The following is a 19458-nucleotide window of genomic DNA, read 5'->3' on the forward strand; positions in this document are numbered from 1 at the left end:
AGTGTGTCAGGTGTGTGTTTGTTTATACAGCCTATTTTTGCAGGCCCATGTATTGAATTGGCCGTTGTGAAAACTGTGTGTGCGCTGTGCTAGTTAGTGCTGTTTGTGGATTTGAGCAACGTGCGTCACATCAATCATCATACTGGGCTGGGGGGCATTTCATGAAGTAGTTTGGTCGGATATTTTTCTGACAAACTGTTGCAAGCTACTGAAGTCCTTGCATCTGATTGGCTGAGACTATAGTAGAAGTGAGAGGAAATTTGTCCGACAACTTTGTTGGACGAAATGCTTCATGAAATGCCCCCCTGGTGGCGCATAATAATAGTGGAACACATGTGTGTTGTGTTATGAGGTAGGACTTTGTGGCAGTTTCATAACACAAAAGTAAAGACAGACGCAGAAATAAGGTTTGATTCGGAGACAGAACTAGAGGTACATCTTGCTGGCTTGAGGCTTTATTGGCACAGACCTCACGGCCCTGGTTACGGTGGTGTACATGCGCGTACAATATAGTGCCGTTGCCAAGGGCATAGTATAACTGGTTACATTATACAACATCCCCCTCTCCTTAAAGAAAGTTACAGAGTGTACTTTTTATCATACCAAGTTTGTTTTCTATGCCAGTACCAATACTTTTTGAAATTCGCTCTCAAGCGAACTAATAAACTGCGACGCTTTTGTCATTTTCATATAATAGCTAAAACAGTATAGTGTATGCATGTTTTTTGTCAAAACATTGCGTTAGGTTGCACACTTATGATACTTACATAATACACCTTTCAACTAACTTCATTCATACAGTGAGTAATAGTTGTATGCATTGGTGTGTATGCAACCGAATGATACAAAGGTACCTCTTTTGCTTGCTAGTTAACACGGAAAACTTCAACTTTTAACAATTCAGAGTTGATACTGAATTACACGACTCTATTGACCAGAGTTTGTTGTATAGTTAACAAATAGAGCTGTTCTGCAGTTAACATAAATCAACACAATTTGATAACTTGGGTGTCTGAAGACTGAAGTGGATACTGTTTAACACATTGTGTTATCACAATTTCAAACTCTTGTATTATCATGTATACGAGTGTTCACGTTAATCACTTCTCACATAAAAAGTATGACATTATAATATAATCCATCAGTGTTCTTTATAACAGTACAACCTGATATATCATAATGTAACAATGTTCAGGAGTCTACCCAGTTTTGGGGCTATGCAATCATGTTGCATGACTCATTTTCAAAATTTAGAACTTATATACATCATCTCCTCCCCCATTACGCATTTGAAGATATCTCATCTATGCGTGTATGCACACTATGTGTCTCGATAACGCAATGGCTTTCTGACCACTCTACCGGACCTAGTAACTGTGGTACCTGGCTCCAACTGCTTGTAACCAGTCCTTCCAGTTTTTAGGATTGGTTTGGGAGGGAGTTGTGTTGGAGTGTTCTGTGGTTCTGTTACATCTCCATCAGCGAAGCTCACACGTCTACGTACTGGAAGCATAGCTTCTGTGCTTTGTGGAGGGGTTTTGACGGAAGGAACCTCGCGAAGGTGGGAACGGTTCCTCCTGAGCCGTGTTCCATTGGGTGTCTCCACCTCATAGGAGTGTGGTTCCTTGCAGACTTTTGTCACCCGGGCAGGGATCCACGTTTGGTCCTGGGCATCTCGGAGTCTAACACTCTGTCCCACGTGTAGTGCCGGAAGACTGGGTCCCGCCATCTTGTCATGGTCCTCCTTCATTCGCTGCTGTCGTTTCACCAGATTGTCATAGATCTCATCTGAGTTACGATGACTGGAGACGTGGTGACTTGGAAGGGTAGTGCGTATCTGTCTTCCAAGCAGGAGCTCAGCTGGGGAGGGAAGATTGGATCCCAGTGGGGTTGCACGGTAGTGTAGAAGTGCAATCTGGATATCTTGACCAGTTTCATTGCATTTCTTCATGAGGGATTTGATGGTCCTCACATTCCTTTCAGCCATCCCGTTCGACCGGGGGTACCTCGGCGATGAGGTTGTGTGCTTGATTCCCCACTTCTTGCACATGGTTTTGAACGGTTGACCAGCATATTGGGGTCCATTGTCTGAAACAATCTGTGCTGGTACTCCAAAGAGACTGAATGTTGCACTGACTATATTTGCAACTGTCCTACTACTCGTGTTTGGGAGTTTGTGGACAAGGGGATACTTTGAGTAGTAGTCTGTTATCAGCAGATAGTCTTCTCCTTCCAGGGTGAACAGATCAGTGGCTAGTTTGGTCCACGGGGAAGATGGGATCTCGTGTGGTTGAAGTGGTTCCTTCTGGTTCCTAGCTTGGTGGGCTTGGCATGCCTCACATGCTTTCACAAGTTTCTCAATGTCACTGTCTATTCCAGGCCAGTATACTGTCTCTCTTGCCAGCCTTCTCGTTCTCTCTATCCCCATGTGGCCTTGGTGCAACTGACTCTTGATGTCATCCCGTAGTGATTGAGGAATGAGAACTCGCTTCCCCTTGAATATCACACCGTTTGAGATGCCGATTTCATCTCTGAATGGCCAGAAGCTTCTGATAGAAGTAGGGAGTTCCTTGATTGTATCAGGCCATCCGGTGACAACTGTTTGCCAGAGTAATTTGAGGACTGGGTCTCTGGCTGTCTCATCCTGCAGTTGCTTCTGCTTTGGTTCCTCAAAGCTAGTTAGGTCAACTCCGTGAAAGTCCTCAATGTCCAAGTGTACTTCATCCACTTGCTGGTCAAGTGGAATGTCTTGTCTCTTGTGAGGATTTGGCAGTCTGCTCAGGACATCTGAGAGTACCATGTTCTTGCCTGGCTTGTAGCGTACCTGGCAGTCATAACCTTGTATCTTGATCAGTAGGCGTTGGAGACGAGGTGGTGCACTTGAAAGTGGTTTCTTCCAGATCATCTCGAGGGGTTTATGATCTGTTTCCACCGTGAATGTCCTTCCAAACAGGTAAGTATGGAACCTTGTAATGCCAAATACTAGTCCAAGTGCTTCACGCTCGATGTTTGAGTAGTTTGCCTGTGCAGGTGATAGGCTTTTGGATGCGAATGCTACTGGAATTCCTCCTTGTAAAAGGCACGCCCCTAGGCCTTTCTGGGAGGCATCTACCTCAACAGTAGTCTCTTCCTGAGGATTGAAGTACTTCAGGCATGATTCAGGAGTGATTGCCTGCTTCAGATCATCAAAGGCATGTTGGTGGTCCTCCTGCCAGAGGAATGGTACGTCTTTCTTGAGTAGGTCCCGAAGTATGGATGAACGTTCCGCATAGTTGGGAATGTATGGTGCTAAGTACGTGAAGAATCCAAGACTCCTCTGCAGGTCATCCTTGTCCTGAGGTGTGGGCATTTGACGAACATCTTCCACTTTCTTGGGGTCGGGGCGTATGCCATCAGCTGTGTAGACAGAGCCAAAGAACTCTATGTGGTCTGTCTTGATGTGGCATTTGGTGCTATTGAAGACTAACCCTTCACGTCTGGCTGTCTCCATGAGCTGGAGGAGGTTGTGGTCATGTTCGGCTTCTGTCTGGCCGAAAACAGCAATGTCATCTGCAATTCCTACACAGCCAGGGACCTGTGCAATGATGTGGTCCATGCGTTCCTGGAATATATCCTGGCTTACCGACAGTCCAAACGGTAAGCGCTGGAAGCAGTAGCGACCAAAGGGTGTCCTGAAGGTGGTCAACTCTTGTGATTTCTTCTCCAAGTGTACAGACCAATAGCCCGATTTTGCATCAAGCTTCGAGAAGAACTTGGCACCGCTGAATGCTGGGTTCAGCTCCTCTAAAGTAGGTATCTTGTGAGGGCACCTTCGAAGAGCATTGTTCAGTCTTTTGGGGTCAAGACATACTCTTAGGCTTCCGTCCTTCTTGACACTTGTCGTTAGGGAGCTACACCACTCTGTGTAGTGTTGAACTTTGCGGATAACACCTTCCTGCTCCATCTTGTCTAGTTCTGCCTTCAACTTATCACGGATGTGGACACTGCACTTTCTAGGGGGGTCTATTGAGGGCGTTGCATCATCCTTGAGATAGAGGATGGCTTCCCCCTTGAAGTTTCCAATTGTGTCAAACTGATGGGGGTACATCTCTTGTAAGTCTTTGATAGACTTGATCGGATGGCTGTCCTGGAGGCTTCTTCCTGGGATGTTTCTGATTTCGTTGATGGTGACAACTCCTAACGTCTTACATCCAGGTAGTCCCAAGATTGCTGGGCCTGCAGCATCTGTGATGTAAAGGAGTTGTTGAGACCATGGAGATTGCTTGTACCTGCATCCGAGTGTGATGGATCCCAGGCATGTAATCTGAGTGCCATTGTATGCGCTAAGTTGTGCACTCGTAGGCGTGATCATCTGTCTCCACGTCTGTGGGTACATGTCTTTCAAGATACGCAACGGTAGAACATTACCACCTGCTCCTGTGTCCACTTTTAGGCTCAGGGTAGCTCTTCCTGTGCGTTTAGGACAGACGATTTCGACATCCACAAATGCCTCCTTTGTGTCTTTGGAGCCAATGGAATGAAAACTGACTTCAACGTTATCTTCCTGCTCCTGCCATGGGCGTTCATGAGGGTTACTTTCAGTGACAGCATCAACCGATTTGTTCCAGTCCCGTTGGGACGGGCTCTGATCTCTGTCCTTCCCTCGATATGTGGATTGGTTTCTGAACCTTCGGTTCCTGGATCGATTGCGTCCCTTTTGTTGGGTGATTGATCCGCCCGTGTGTCTGGGTTGTATCTTGCTTTCATGCTTGGTTTTTCGACACATCTTTGCCCAATGACCGATGGTACCGCATGCCTTACAATAGTCTTTGTAAGCAGGACATCGCTTTGGGGGGTGGGACAGACCGCAGTTTCCACAGCGCTTCTTTGACGCAGGTGATATGGCACCGATGTTGGTGTCATTGTCCAGTGTTTGGAGGCATTGACGTCCGGCCATGATTGCCTCGTATTTGCGTCCGGTTTCGATCAGTTTGTCTGCATTGAAACCTTTTGGCTGATCAAGCAAATCCTTTTGAAATGCTTCTATTGGTGTGGATGCGATCACAAGCTCTACCAGTCGTTCACATAACTCATCGGCTTTGAAGTCACACTCTACTGCTTTACTTCGACATCTGTTAACGAACTCATCGATTGATTCATCTGGCTTCTGCCTGTATCTCATGAGTTCCAGACGGTGGATTCTGAAATTGACCTTGACCTTTAGTTGGTCTTCAAAGAGGTTCCACAGTTTTGCTGGATTGTTTTGGTCATCAGTAGAGAGGCCAGATGCATTAATCTTACGAAGGCCTTCATTGCCAACGGCAATCTTTATCTTTGTTGCCTGTTTGATAGGATCAACAATATTATGGTCCAAAAAGCAAAGCTCTGTTCTTTGTCGGAAAAGCTTAAACTCGTCTGCCACATTGCTAGCGCTCCAATTCATTTCAGGGAATTTAGCCATAATGTAACTGTGCTTAACTCGAGAATATCAGCACTAAACAAAAATTGACAGTACGATGCACTATAACAACATGGAATGAATACAATATTGCGTGTGACAGTATACGATTCCATATAAATATCCCACAATAAATTCAAAATCTAATAAAACATCCAAAATTTGAATATTTATATTCCGAACGGTTACACCTCTAAATAATTCAGATGGGGAATTATTTAAACCATAAATCCACAAAAATATCCTTTGTATACAGTCTATACTGAGTAAATATAATTACTAAAATCTTTATCTTATTTATCAATTTATTTTTAGTTTAAGTCTGGGTTATGAAAATAATTTATAATAACAGTTAAATTATAACCAATACAATATTAGTAATTGGTGGTTGCAACCAATCCAAACTCATCAACCAATATTTTAATTATGTTTACTTAGAACATAAAAATATTTTCAATCCTTCACAAATCAATATATATTGGAACAAATAGCGCCATGAGCATCATTATTGATGGACTTTCAGCGCTTTATAAGAAACCACTATTATTATTATTATTAAATATCACACGTACAGGAAAATATGTGACCTGTTACTTAGCTAGAGTAATACTGCAGTAGATACTTCACAAGATCTAAAATAATATTGGCATAAATATACTAACAGAATATGTGCTGGACCTTTTCCTTGGGTCTCGATACTCTCATTCACTCGTGTACTTTGATATAACACAAATTAGAATACACTGGAATAACTCATATCTATACCATCCATTTATATCTAAGGCAGATGTTAACAGAGTCCAAATGCCTGATTTTTTTTTTTTACATCAAAATTTATTTACTTTATTTTATTAGGACACTTAAAAATCAAATAACATTACGTTGTATTATCTGAATAGCGTCTTTCACTCAAAATCACAGTCGTAAGGGCAGTAAAGCTAAGTGTCACGTAATCTAACTTGACATTAGACTCGACTGCAATGAAAATCTGTGGCAGTATCCATCCGCGATGGGCTGACGTAGTACGCTAGCTGGCTGTCGGGCTTGCTCCTTCGCAGGCTGAGGATGCGGCGGCTGCAGCGTCCGCGTTTGGCTCTCCGCTGGTCGATGGGCTCGATGAGGTAGAATCCCGGGTCCTGTCCGTGACTCTCCTGTAGTCTGGTTGCTGTGGATGTGCCGATAATGTTCCACACTGCAAAGTGCATTTGCTTGCTGAACGATAAAATTGGCGACTGACGAGGTAATGTGTGCTGCAGAGCGTCCATTAGCTCACACATTACACTTAGATCTAGTGATAGATCTACCGAGAAGTGTGCTTCCAAGTATCCATGACCATGCGGTACACGTATGATCACTGTGCCGGTAGATTTTGAAGCTACGCTGCGACATGTAACGTTAGACTATTTGTGCTCAGTCATGAATCGCGACATGTAACGTTAGACTATTTGTGCTCAGTCATGAATCAAAAAGTACGAACACTGGAACAGATTTTGCAATCCATAGAATCAATGGCACACTGTTTGCATTTGCTTCAAGATGTAAGGTAATCAAGCGTAATATAGCTAATGTTTCATTTCATAAATGCATCAGCAGAGCGTCCATAGACATGCATTTATGACCGTAACTAGATTGTTACCTTGCTTGATTGAAAACTTGGTCCGTGCGCTGGTGCCGTACCGTAACTATCGTAGCTATATGTGTATGCTGTGTCAAAGCTACGCGCATACGATCCGCGTCGAATCAGACGATTGCTCGGTCAGTCCAGAAAAGTGTCATTTCGTCACTTTGATTTCGCGTCTTTGGCTGGTCCACAAAAAAATATCCCGCAGCTAGCCACCATGTTGTGTTATGAGGTAGGACTTTGTGGCAGTTTCATAACACAAAAGTAAAGACAGACGCAGAAATAAGGTTTGATTCGGAGACAGAACTAGAGGTACATCTTGCTGGCTTGAGGCTTTATTGGCACAGACCTCATGGCCCTGGTTACGGTGGTGTACATGCGCGTACAATATGGTGCCGTTGCCAAGGGCATAGTATAACTGGTTACATTATACAACAATGTGCAGTTATTGAGTTAGTTGAGAGATATCCTGCCACAGTCATAACTGATAATTGTAGCATGTAGCACCAAAATGCAGCAATGACATGTCGTGAATGATCAATAATGAGACCTCTTGCTTGGTGCACCTGTTGACTATCAGTGTCATTTTGAAAAATAATGCCATCACATGGACATGGTTTAGATTAACTTATAAATAAATTGTCGATGCTTCCACAGCTACAGTATATTACTGTGTACAAGGAGCACCCCGGGGTTAGGTTTAGAAGTAAAATTTACACTGTTGTTGGTTAAAGGTGCATAGACCCGGTGTATATGCGGGGGTTCTGATACGTAGATTGCTGAAGTTGAGCTGTCATCAAGAGTAAAGCGCGTAGGTGTTGCTAGGTATAACGTTGCGTTCATTGTCATCTTTGCTCTGCGCATCGCATCATGTAGTCTGTAGTAATACCAGGGTGCATGCTTATGTGCTTCTTAGTATGACGTCACAAAAGAAGTTTGCTAAAGCTGTCTGTCATCCCCCTCAGCCGAATCATGAGCCGGACTGTGATCGGACCACTGACTACCGGTACAGTGGATGGGACTTCTTTGGACTCGTGGAAATGGGTCAAAGCGTATGAGCGCTAAGTAAAGAGGAGTCGATAGCATAGGTCTCTATAGGAGACGTGCGCCGTGTGCCTGCGTACGCATTCAACTAAACCACCGGGTTCATGTGCCTTTAATTTATACTAATTCAGAGCTGAAAAGAAGAGAGGTAAAATGATTACCACGTATAGTAAGGGTACTAGGTCTCGCGCAGGGACGTAATGATCGCGCATAGCATAACTGCGTATAGCAAGCGATATTACGCGTAGGACTAAGCGCAAAATTTGCCGATACGCCCATGGAATAAACATACCTGACTTACCGCTCAACATGAGAAGGAAGCAGGTAAGAAATTTTGATTTCCAACAAATTTTCCACTAAATTTCCAATTTTTTACCTTGTACAAACCTACCTTCCCTTAAAATCTGTTCTAAGGATGTTGTAGCCTAGACGTGTCGTCTCGTTGTCTCGTTCGTTCGTAATTTGTTCGATCGATCGTTTACCACGTGACGTCATCATACACAAGAACAATGTATGCTGCCAGCTACGCTGAAATACTGTTAATAAATGTTGTTTTAAGTCAAATTTTAACACAACGATTATAATATTACAAAGGAATAAATATTTCAGTCTATCGAAGTTGAAGTGTGATTTCAATTTGAATTTGCTTGTGATTTCTTGCGCTAACTTGTGATATATTTGTGACAGGGGAGGGTCATAATGATACTGAAGAAAACAAATCAGATGAGAGTGTGACAAATGGGTGACGAAAATGAGAGGGTGACGAATGGGTAAGCACACACACAAACACACACACACACACACAAAATATATGTTCATATTTTACTTTTTTCCATTTTATATTACGTGTATATTATTGGTTAAAGTGATTAGAAATATTGTAAGAAAACTTTATAAATGAAAATCATTAACGATTATGAAAATATCAATGATAAAAATAATGATAATAAGAATGATAAAATGATGATGGTGGTGGAAGTGATAATAATAATAATGAAAATGATAATGATGATGATGATTATGATGATCGATGATGGTGGTAGTGATAATAGTAATAATGATAATAATAACAATAATAATAATAATAATAATAATAACACATATAATAATAATAATAATAATAACACATACAATAATAATAACAATAATATACACAAGTTAGGTAAAACTGCTGTTGCTTAACAGGGACAAATTTAATATCAAGTGAAAAAATATTCTACGAAACGCAAGCCAGAGCACGTTACAGCCGCAGAGGGGCAGACACTTTCACGCATGAAACTACAGAGGGCAGCTGCGCGATCTTTACATACCCCGAGAAATTGAACGCAGAAAAAAAAGTCCGACATACAAACGGCGACAGCGCACTACTCCGTCATCGTATCATCAGGAGATTCTGGGAAATGATTTTTCTGCATTTTCGTGATATTCATTGGGAAATTCAGGTACGATTATGGAATAACTTCTATTATAAGAGCATTTCAAATTTTCGTGCGCGATATCTAGACCCCTCAACCATATAGCAACACAAAATTTCAAATCACATACAGTTGAACCTCTCTTATCCGGCCTCCCTTTATCCGGATCTCTATATTATACGGACGCAATCTCGCCGTGATTTTTTTAAAAATAATTACGGGAGGAAACGGGGATTCCCAACTCCTTGAGAACTCCTACACAAACACACATGAATTACATATTACTTCCAACATGATTAACATACATTACATCAAATTTCCTTCCAAATTGCTTACCTTCAGACATTTTAACATCCCCAAACATCCCCAAATGTAACAATGAAAAGGTTGCAGTATACACATTACTACATGTGGTACTACAATGGGCTACCATGTATAAAGCATTGAGTCTCCCGTATCCGGCCAAATCCCTTATCCGGATGAGCCACGGTCCTGACTTGTCCGGATACGAGAGGTTCAACTGTAGTTCAGTTTGCATTATACTATTACACTATTCCCAGTGACTGTTCTAATGTCAGTTTATGAACAAACTATGAATGTGAATGAAGAATGAGATTAACTATACACCTCCATGTCACTGTACAGTAGTCTATACTAAACGCTGTGTGCAGCAGTGTCTGGTCTGGCTAACTAGAGATGAGAGAAATGTGTGATAAACGTGCACATGATCGTAGTTGTGTTACTAGTAGACTCGTTGCAGTATGATTGCGCACATGAAAAAGAGGGCAGCCATCCAAAGCTCTATACTATGGCAGGGGAACCTCTCCCAGAGATGTAATGTATTTGTAGTTGCTGCATCAACAACTCGAGTGGCAGAAAGTATTAAAGTTCAGTGTATCATCCTCACGAAGTTTCTGCTATTCTTCCACAGTGTGTATCAAAGTCATTTAAAGTTTTTTAGTTAATATTTTGACCTCACACTTTAAAAGTTTTATGCTTTTGACTTCTCTTTGACAGCTAATGTTTCAATTAAATGAATAGTGGCATCCCAAATACTGTATATGCCAAATATTTCGAGAGGTTTTTATTTTCGCGAATTTCGCGAGTCAGCTGCTATTCACAAAATTAAAAATGCACGAAAATATTGACTCTAATGCCGATATGAATGTGACGTACACTTATACATTTCTCCATTCAGGACAGGACTCCACGATCGCGAATTTAACCACTCGCGAAATTGTTGGGAAGTCCCGATTCGCAAAAATTTAGACTTGCGAAATATATGGCGTATACAGTAGGTAATCTATTAAGCTGTGTCACAGATGTGAAAGAGAAGTAGGCCCTAATAAAGCCCCAAACAGCAAAGACAAAATGATGTTTACCCCAACCTAGATATATTTAAGTTTCCTTTTTTTGCAGTAATTCCTTTCAGTGATTTTTCTTTTCTCCATAATGTGGCTTTTAGATCACGTCATGGCTGTGGAGTCGGACTTGGCACGCATTGGTAGGTTGAAAGAGGAGGAGGAAAAGGCACTCTTTGAGACATTGGAGAAGGTTCGCCAGTGGGAAAAATTTGATGAGGATTACACTGCACTCAAGACCAGATTGTCAACTCTGCCCGACAAGGTTTCGCACCCGATCATGGTGGGTTACTTGGGTAGTTTGATTGTTACTTTTTTAACGCACACAGAGCAAGCAATGAGCTGAAGAATTTGAAAATGTTGGTTTTGTTATCATATTTTACAAGAATATGAATTCATTGCTGAAATGCAGTCATGTTGGAAAGGACTGGATTATGCCTACCGGGTATTCTTATTCAAGTGTAGATTTTTCAATGGGAAATGAATTCCTTTCTTTCCTCCTCTTAAATTCCCAAGGTGTAGATTCTCAGATGACAAAATGCCTATGGCTGGACTACAGATTTATATCTCATTGTAAAATGATATGCCATGTTTTTATGTTGGAAATGATATTGATAGCATCGTTGTAACAAAACGGAGTATTTGTGTTCTTTGTGTTCTTCCCTGGAGGAAAGTAGGCTGAAATAATGTTTTCGTTTAGACAGAAATTATACACCTTTATTGTGTGATTATCGATTATCATTTTTTTTTTTTAGTTCACCTGAGCCAAAGGCTCAAGTGAGCTATTGCGATCGCCCTTCGTCCGGCGTCCGTCGTGCGTCGTGCGTAAACTTTTTACATTTTCATCTTCTTCTTGAAAACCCCAGGACCGATTTTCATCAAACTTGGCAGGTATCATCCCCAGGGGGTCAGGAACTCAATTTGTTAAAATGGACACCATGCCCCACCCAGGGGGCCCCCAGGGGGGCCCAAACCCCCCAAAATTAAGGAATCTGTAAAAATCTTCTTCTCTAGAACCAGAAGTGATAGAGCTAAGTTAATACTATGAGTTAGTACATTGATGACTGTAGTTTCAAGTTTGTTCATGGCAGGATCAGGGGTGCCCCCCTTGGGACCCAGGGGAGGGGGTGGGGAGGGGTTCTAATGGGGCCTAAATTGTACATTTGCATCTTCTTCCTGAAAACCTCATGATGGATTTTCGTCAAACTTGGCAGGTAGCATCCCTAGGGGGTCAGGATCTAAATTTATCAAAATGGGCACCATGCCCCACCCAGAGGGCCCCAGGGGGCCCCAATCCCCAATAATTAAGGAATCTTAAAAAATTTGGGCCCTTATTGTACATTTTCATCTTCTACTTGAGAATGCCTGGTCAAATTTTGGTAGAGCTGTGAATAATTTAGATTAGTGACTGCGTGAAAGGTGAACTTGCGATACTCAGGTGAGCGCTAGACCCGCGGGTCTCTTGTTTTTTTAAGGGGCGGATAGGGAGGGCAAATGATTATTGAACTTAACACTATTGTTTCACTGACCCATAGTGTAATTGTTCAGCTACTAAAAGAACCAGTCCACTGTGAACTCATCAGTAATGTTGAACCTATTTACTGCTCATCTTGTGCAGCACAGGCACCTGAAAACCTCTAAACTCGTTATGACCAATGGTTCTTATAATCATGTCTAGGTACCCTTTGGGAAGCTTGCCTTTATGCCGGGCAAGCTTGTTCACACCAATGAGATACTAGTGCTACTGGGGGACAACTGGTTTGCCGAACGATCAGCCAAACAGGCATGCGATGTCATTGACCGGCGAAAAGAATGTAAGTTGGCAGTCATATCAATAGCCCTCCATCCATCTGCACCACTCAACTTGAGTTTAGATATACCATGCATTCCTGTACATGCAAGATAATACCGTACTCGGTTACTTGCTCTCTCTTCCACTTTCTCTCCCTCCCCTATCTCTTTCTCTCCTCTATATCTGTCCTTTCTCTGTTATTACTGTATACGCCATATATTTCGCGAGTATAAATTTTCGCGAATCGGAGCTTCCCGACGATTTTGCGAGTGGTTAAATTTGTGAACATGGAGTCCTGGACCGAATGGAGAAATGTATACGCGTACATCACACTCATAGCTTGATCAGAGTCAATATTTTCGTGTGTCTTTAATTTTGCGAATGGCACCGACTCGCGAAATTCGCGAAAATAAGAACCTCGCGAAATATTCGGTGTATACAGTATTTGACCCATATGTGTTTATGTAAGGCATTCCTTGGCAAATTTCTTCTCCAGGATATCTTTTTAATGCATCCCTTACTATCACTGTATCAGGCTTTGTGGTTTGCCTGTCAATCCCTCTGTCTACAATCAAGCATCCTGGTACCAGATGAAGCTCCTTATATCTTCAGCCCTATTCACTACGTAGAGAAAAAGGCCTCATCAATGATCACTCCAAGAATTGTTAGCATTACCCATTTCTCACTCTTCTCCAGTTTAGTTCTTGACCCTTGTTTTGTTGTTTTATTAATCTGCTTGACAGTGATATTGTATTCATTGATGACTAGATATTGCCTAAAATAATTTTGCTTCTATTTTTCGCCCACCCTGTCCTCTCCCGATGTCTGCGGATGTGATTCTGATAGATGTTGGAAAGATGATAGACGACCTCAAGAAACAGCAGTATCTCCTGGAGTCAAGACTAGGCTTTGTCTCGGACCTCAAGAGCACCACGGAAGGTCGGGGAGACGTGGTGGAGATCAGGGAGGACTATGATGCAGAGAAAGAGGCTAAATGGAGAGGTACGTTGTGACAGCAGGATCCTAATTACCCATTGCTTTTAGAAACCATGACAGGAGAGGATTTTAAAAAGAAAAATCTTGGGTTGTCAAGCTGATTGTCATACTGCCAGTTTCTGGCCAGTACCAGTATTGATATTCTCTCTCTTTATGATTTATTTCCCCTTGTAAGAAGAAATAATTAAGGTACTTCTTTAAGTATCTTTGTGGTAAGATTGGCAGAAACATTTACTGCTTATGTTGTGTATTCACTGTTTGGTGATCACCAAAATATTGATATGCCCCTTGTCGTACTGTATATGCTGTTATTTTCGTGAATGAGGAGGTCATAGACATTTTCGCGAGATGTTGTTTTTCGCGAATTGATGCCAACGCTAACGTAAATGTGCTATTACCCGAGCACATTGAGACATTTTTATGCGATCCAACTGAGATTCACGAAATTAAAAAAAAAAATAAACCCTCGCAAAAATAACAGCTTATACAGTAACTGAAGATTTTACAGTCATAGTGACGATCAAATGTAATTTAGATGTAGAAGTATATTGTTTACAAGTCTTGTATCATCAAATCGTCACCTATTTTAAATGGTACTAATGCAAGACATTTTTTATGATATAGCATCGTAGGAAGCACATTCACTCAGAGAGAAGATGCATCTTAATTCGCCGATTTCCAGAAGTCTGTCCTTTTCTTCCATACTTGTATCCAGTATTTATTGTAGGGGTTGTTTTCCACCTAGAAACTGTGTCAGAGTGCCAAAGCATCAAACTGAAGAGGTTGGTTAGAATCAACTACTGATGGTAGTGTAGATTTGCCAGTTGAACGGACATCTAGGTTGGGGAAAAGCATCTTATAGCCATAGAGCCAAGGTAACTGTAAGCATTGAGTGGCGCACCACTTTCATCTTTTCCTGAATCTGAAACTTCAGAGCAGAGGAAAGCAAACAAGAAGAAGAAGAAGAAGGCTTCTACTGAGCCATCACCACCAGCACAAACTACAGCAACAACCAAGCCATCCGGAGGCCACCAGAGTCCTGGGAGGGGAGGAGAGGAGGGGGCTGGGGAAAGTGGTGGAGACGCCAAGGCGATGAGCGAGGAAGAGGAGCGCTTGTGGGCCAGACTGGATGAACTGGAGAGGCAGGAGGAAGAGCTGGATGAGATGGCGTAAGTGCATTTTGCATTCCATTCATCACTCCATCAAGAAATTTTGTGTTGCTGACTTTGCTGAAGTTGCTTGGATGTTCTCCATGTTGGGTTGTCAGAGACCTGCAGTTTGAGCAGAGACCTCTTTATCACAAGTGCTTCATCATGGTGCAATTTCTAATGTCTGATGTCAAAATTGTGGTTTTCAGATAGAAGGCAAGGAGGATGTAGGAATGTATATGCGATGGTATTTTCTTAATCTTCTTTAATCTAAGGAGGTTTATCCATACTGAATTTGTACATTGGGGGAGAAAGGTACAGGTTCATTTCTCTTCACGATGCATGCATCATCTTCATTTCGATCTCTGCAGCATGTTGGATGAGGATTATGAGGAGGAGACAGTAGCGTCACACAAACAAACCACAGCAGCTGAAGAAGCCAAGCTCCCAACAGTGACGGGACCAATTCAAAGGCATGTTCACTTGGGCGATGAGCAGACACCCCCCACGTCAGAAATGACTCTCAATCTGGGAGAAGATGACAGCGATGACGAGGATGAAGAGGATGACGATGATGATGGACCAGGTTCGACATCGGTCATCCACTTCACACACAATAAGGGGCAGGACAAGCAGGTATTTGTGCATTTCAATATAATGTTAGTTAAAGGTAGCAGCAGTAATGATAATGATGGTGATGATAATAATGATAATGATAATAATGATAATGAAAATAATGATAATGATAATTATCATCATCATCTTCATCATATGAATGTTGTCTTATTCATCAATCCTCTTCACTGCTGTATCAAAATTATCATTCCCTTGCGTCATGTACTTTGGTCAAGATGGACATTGTGGAGAAAACCTGAATGCCCTGGGTGGGATTCAGACCAAGTACTCCCCTCCCTGCGTGGAAGCGTTGACCTTTACAAGTAACACATAAGGTTTTGACACCAAAAATGTGGTGCATTACATTGTTAAATGTCCATTTGAGTCACTAGATAGCACTTACTGTATGTGCAATGCATGATTTTGTTTCCTTCACTGTAAGGAACCACCCATGATGGAGAATGGCAAAGATGTGTCGCCCAGATCTCCCGGCGATATCTATGAGCTCTACCATTCCAAGAGCTGCGATGAGGGCGGTGAGTCTTCAGAGGTGCAACCCAGGTCCATTCTCAAGCACTCGCGTGAGTCATCAGAAGCACAACCCATGTCTATTCTCAAGCAGACGTCTGTCTCACATCAGGCAGAAGAATCTACATCCAAGAGGAAGGAAGAAGCTAAGGGAAAGCGTCAGCCTCTACCTGCGCCTGTGTCTGTAAGTTTTTCTTTTCTCTTTTCACATCAATCAAATTAGTCCAATGCAGAAAACATGTGATTGCGACTAGGTGCTGAATAACAGCAGCAAGAGAAGTAGTTTAGTATGGAGACAATAAAGCTGTGCGGGCAGCTGTTGCTGCTTCATTATATGAAATAAAAATGGTTTTATCATCAATCTCTCCAGAATATATGATTTTCCAGACTCTGTGCTTCCCATGATGTAGAATTAGCGTCACTTGATTTCCAAATGCCTGCCACAGACACGCTATAAGATTTTGAAAAATTGGGTCTTGAACTTAACCATAAAACGGCCAGGGGGTTGAATCAACTCCCCTCAACATTAGCGTTCAGATTGGTCAGGCATACAGGAGATGAGGTATTCATACACATTTCACAGCATACCAGCAATATGCTTCCCCAAACTTGACATATTTTGAACATTTCAATACAGTGCACTCCCATTATAATGAACACGGTTATAACGAAATTCCGGTTACAAAGGGGGTACTCTATTGAAATCGGCAGGCCTTTGTCCGCGCGCAATTCCTAGGCTAGCGTGGGGACAATTAGTGACGTTCACCAAGACAAAAGGATGAAAGACTTGACCGACAAACCTAAGCTGACCCTCTTTGAGGGACAAAATCAAAGCAGCTTCCCGCAGGACAGCGTCCAAGCGGAACAATGCGAGTGGAACCGCATAGACAATACACGCAGATTCAATAGCATACACACGCTTGGTTTACCAATGAGACTTTTGATCCATACACATCTCGCAGAGGGTGCGCTCGCTGCAGATTTTTCCGACACGAAAAAAATACATCTAGCTGAAAAATCATGTATTTACTCAAAATTTTCCAATGTAAGCATGCTCATATTTTTAGTGGAAACGATGGCTATGCTAATCAGCTACCAGTACATATCATTGGCAGTTTCTTGTGTAACATATTACGGTACCATCAGAACTTAAATGATCAATGCTTTTCTCGCTCTTCTTAGTCGCCGATCGGCGACCATGGCACGTCAGGACTAAGGTCGCCGTTCGGTGACCATGGCACGTTAAGAGTTAATGACAAGAGTTAGATAAGATTTCAAATACTGTAAAAGTGGAAATTTTTGTGCGACTAATTTGCGCTCGGCCACGGAAGTTCAAGTTCAAGTTGATTTATTTCATTTCTAACAAACAAAATAATTGGAAGTACAATGAAACATTTGTATACACAGATGTGAGAAAATCAGTACCACAATGCGATGAACAGAAATAACATTGTAAAAAAGATACAGGTAAATTATCAACAGAGATACAAAAAAAAATAACTGTTATGTCACTGTGGTAAATGCATAAACAATATTGCTGGAAATGGAGGGGACTGCTAAAAAGCAGAGCTTGTAGAATGCAGTCCCCTCATACAGAAAAAAAACAAACATAGTTTTTAAAACTCGGAAGAAGAGTTTCGCATGTTTTTAATTTTGCGGAATCAAGACAGTATTTTTGCACTAGTTTCTGGTTGCGCGAAATGTGCAAAAATTTTAACTCCACGAAAATTTCCACTTTTACAGTATGTGATTTTTTTTTCCCGCAAATGTGACTTTTTTTTAATGTTTCAGCCAAATCACCTTATACGGCACCTCACCTAGCTTCAACAACTTTGACTCTGTCAGTGTAATGTGATTATGGGTCATATATTGGATTCCCTTTTTTTTTTCTTTCCTTTTTTTAAGTGAATCGAAGCAATGAAAAGGTAGTGTAAAAGGTCTTGGGTTAAAATGTGCCAAGGTGCACTGATGTTAGGGTGGTTGTCTAACATGTGGATGTATGCCTGCTTCATATCATATTTGAAATTGGAGTATTTAGCCTAATTAGTGTTTTGATTGCATCAAAGTACAATAACAATCATGCTTCCTTTCCATTTTCTTCTGCAGGCATTTACAGGAAACGTTGTTGAACACAGCCATTCGGCAGTACCCAGCACAGCTCCCGTCCCTTCAGAGCAGAGTCAAGGGTCAAAGCGTGTGTCAAAGTTCAAGGCAGCCAGACAGGGCAAGAGATGATGGTGACTGTGCCAGGAAAAGGCAGCCAGACAGGGCAAGAGATTATGGTGACTGTGCGAGGGATGTAAATGAACTAAGAACATCAATGCATTCCAGGATCACAGTTACCCCACAGCTTTTGGGCCCAGTCATGCACATTGCCAAAATCCTCTAAGCCCTCAGCTTAAGAGTAGCTTGCAGTAGGCTGTGTGGTCACTTCTTGATAGGGCTGCAGCCCCCTCCCCCCTTGCAATATGTGAGCAGCAGTGTCAATCTGCAGTCAAAGTTATGAGCACCAAATAAACGCCGTCACTATTCAATAGGTGTCTGCACACATATCTCGCGCTGTGGGCGAATCTATCTCTCCATGCATTGCAATTTCAGTGACCACCTGACTCGTCTTGGTTTAAAAAGTATCTATGGACAACCATGTAGATGGCGGTGATTTGATGCCTGATTTCCAGCTTCAGATCTGAAGTTGCAGTGTTATGCTTGTTGATATCTTTCCAATGTACAAACACAGCATTATGGTTAGGTTTTGTCTCAAGGCCCTAAAGTGATGAGCATAAGTGCCTGATAACCTAACTGTAGTTGTAAGATCTTGGAGAACAAGAATATGATTCTTTATGTTCACATATTTTTGTATGGAATTTAACACAGAGACCTTTTTATCATCAAGAAAATGAAAGCTTGCTGAATGAAAGAACATAATTGTAATAGAAAATAAGAAATTCAGATATGAATCATGTGTTTAAGTGTTATCGTTTGTTTATTGTATGTTTCCATGAAACACTGGATTATGGGTATGAAAGGATAACAGTACAATTCATCTGGATGTAAAATGAGATACAACAATTGTAGGTGATCCTTGATATGAAAGCACAAAGTTGGCTGTAAGCGTAAAAACTGCTTGGCTTCCTTTAACTCATCAAATCCCAGGGATATTTGCTGCAGAAATAACCACCTTGTCATCACCACTTTGGCACATCTGAATTTTACTGCATATTGTATGTAGGAGAAAGATTAGATGGAAGTACTTAGAGTAATTGAATCCACACAAATCAGGAGGGGGGGGGGGGGGACACAAATATTTGCAATTTGAGACTGAAACGATAGCTTTCACCTCAAATAAAAGGTAGTGTTTTGTTCTACTTGATGAAATCCTAGCAGTGGATGATAGAAATTGTAGTTGAAAAAAAAGATAGTGCAGCATCAAACCACTGAAATATTCTGTCTTGAAGTCGATGGGTTAAACAAATTCACTGTTCAGACTTATTCACCAACATG

The 19458-nt window shown here is 41.7% G+C and overlaps 1 protein-coding gene across 1 annotated transcript; it reads left to right on the forward strand.

Annotated features, from left to right (window-relative positions):
- Positions 1–319: 319 nt before the first annotated feature.
- Positions 320–19242, forward strand: LOC140232695 (uncharacterized). The gene is made up of 8 exons (XM_072312812.1): positions 320–352; positions 10983–11161; positions 12557–12692; positions 13517–13672; positions 14601–14835; positions 15186–15450; positions 15872–16141; positions 18064–19242. Exons 2-8 carry the CDS (start codon positions 10991–10993, stop codon positions 18190–18192), a joined length of 1362 nt encoding a protein of 453 aa, XP_072168913.1. The 5' UTR covers positions 320–352; positions 10983–10990; the 3' UTR covers positions 18193–19242.
- Positions 19243–19458: the final 216 nt, after the last annotated feature.

The sequence above is a fragment of the Diadema setosum genome, chromosome 9 (genome assembly GCF_964275005.1).
Source record: "Diadema setosum chromosome 9, eeDiaSeto1, whole genome shotgun sequence".
NCBI lineage: Eukaryota > Metazoa > Echinodermata > Echinoidea > Diadematoida > Diadematidae > Diadema > Diadema setosum.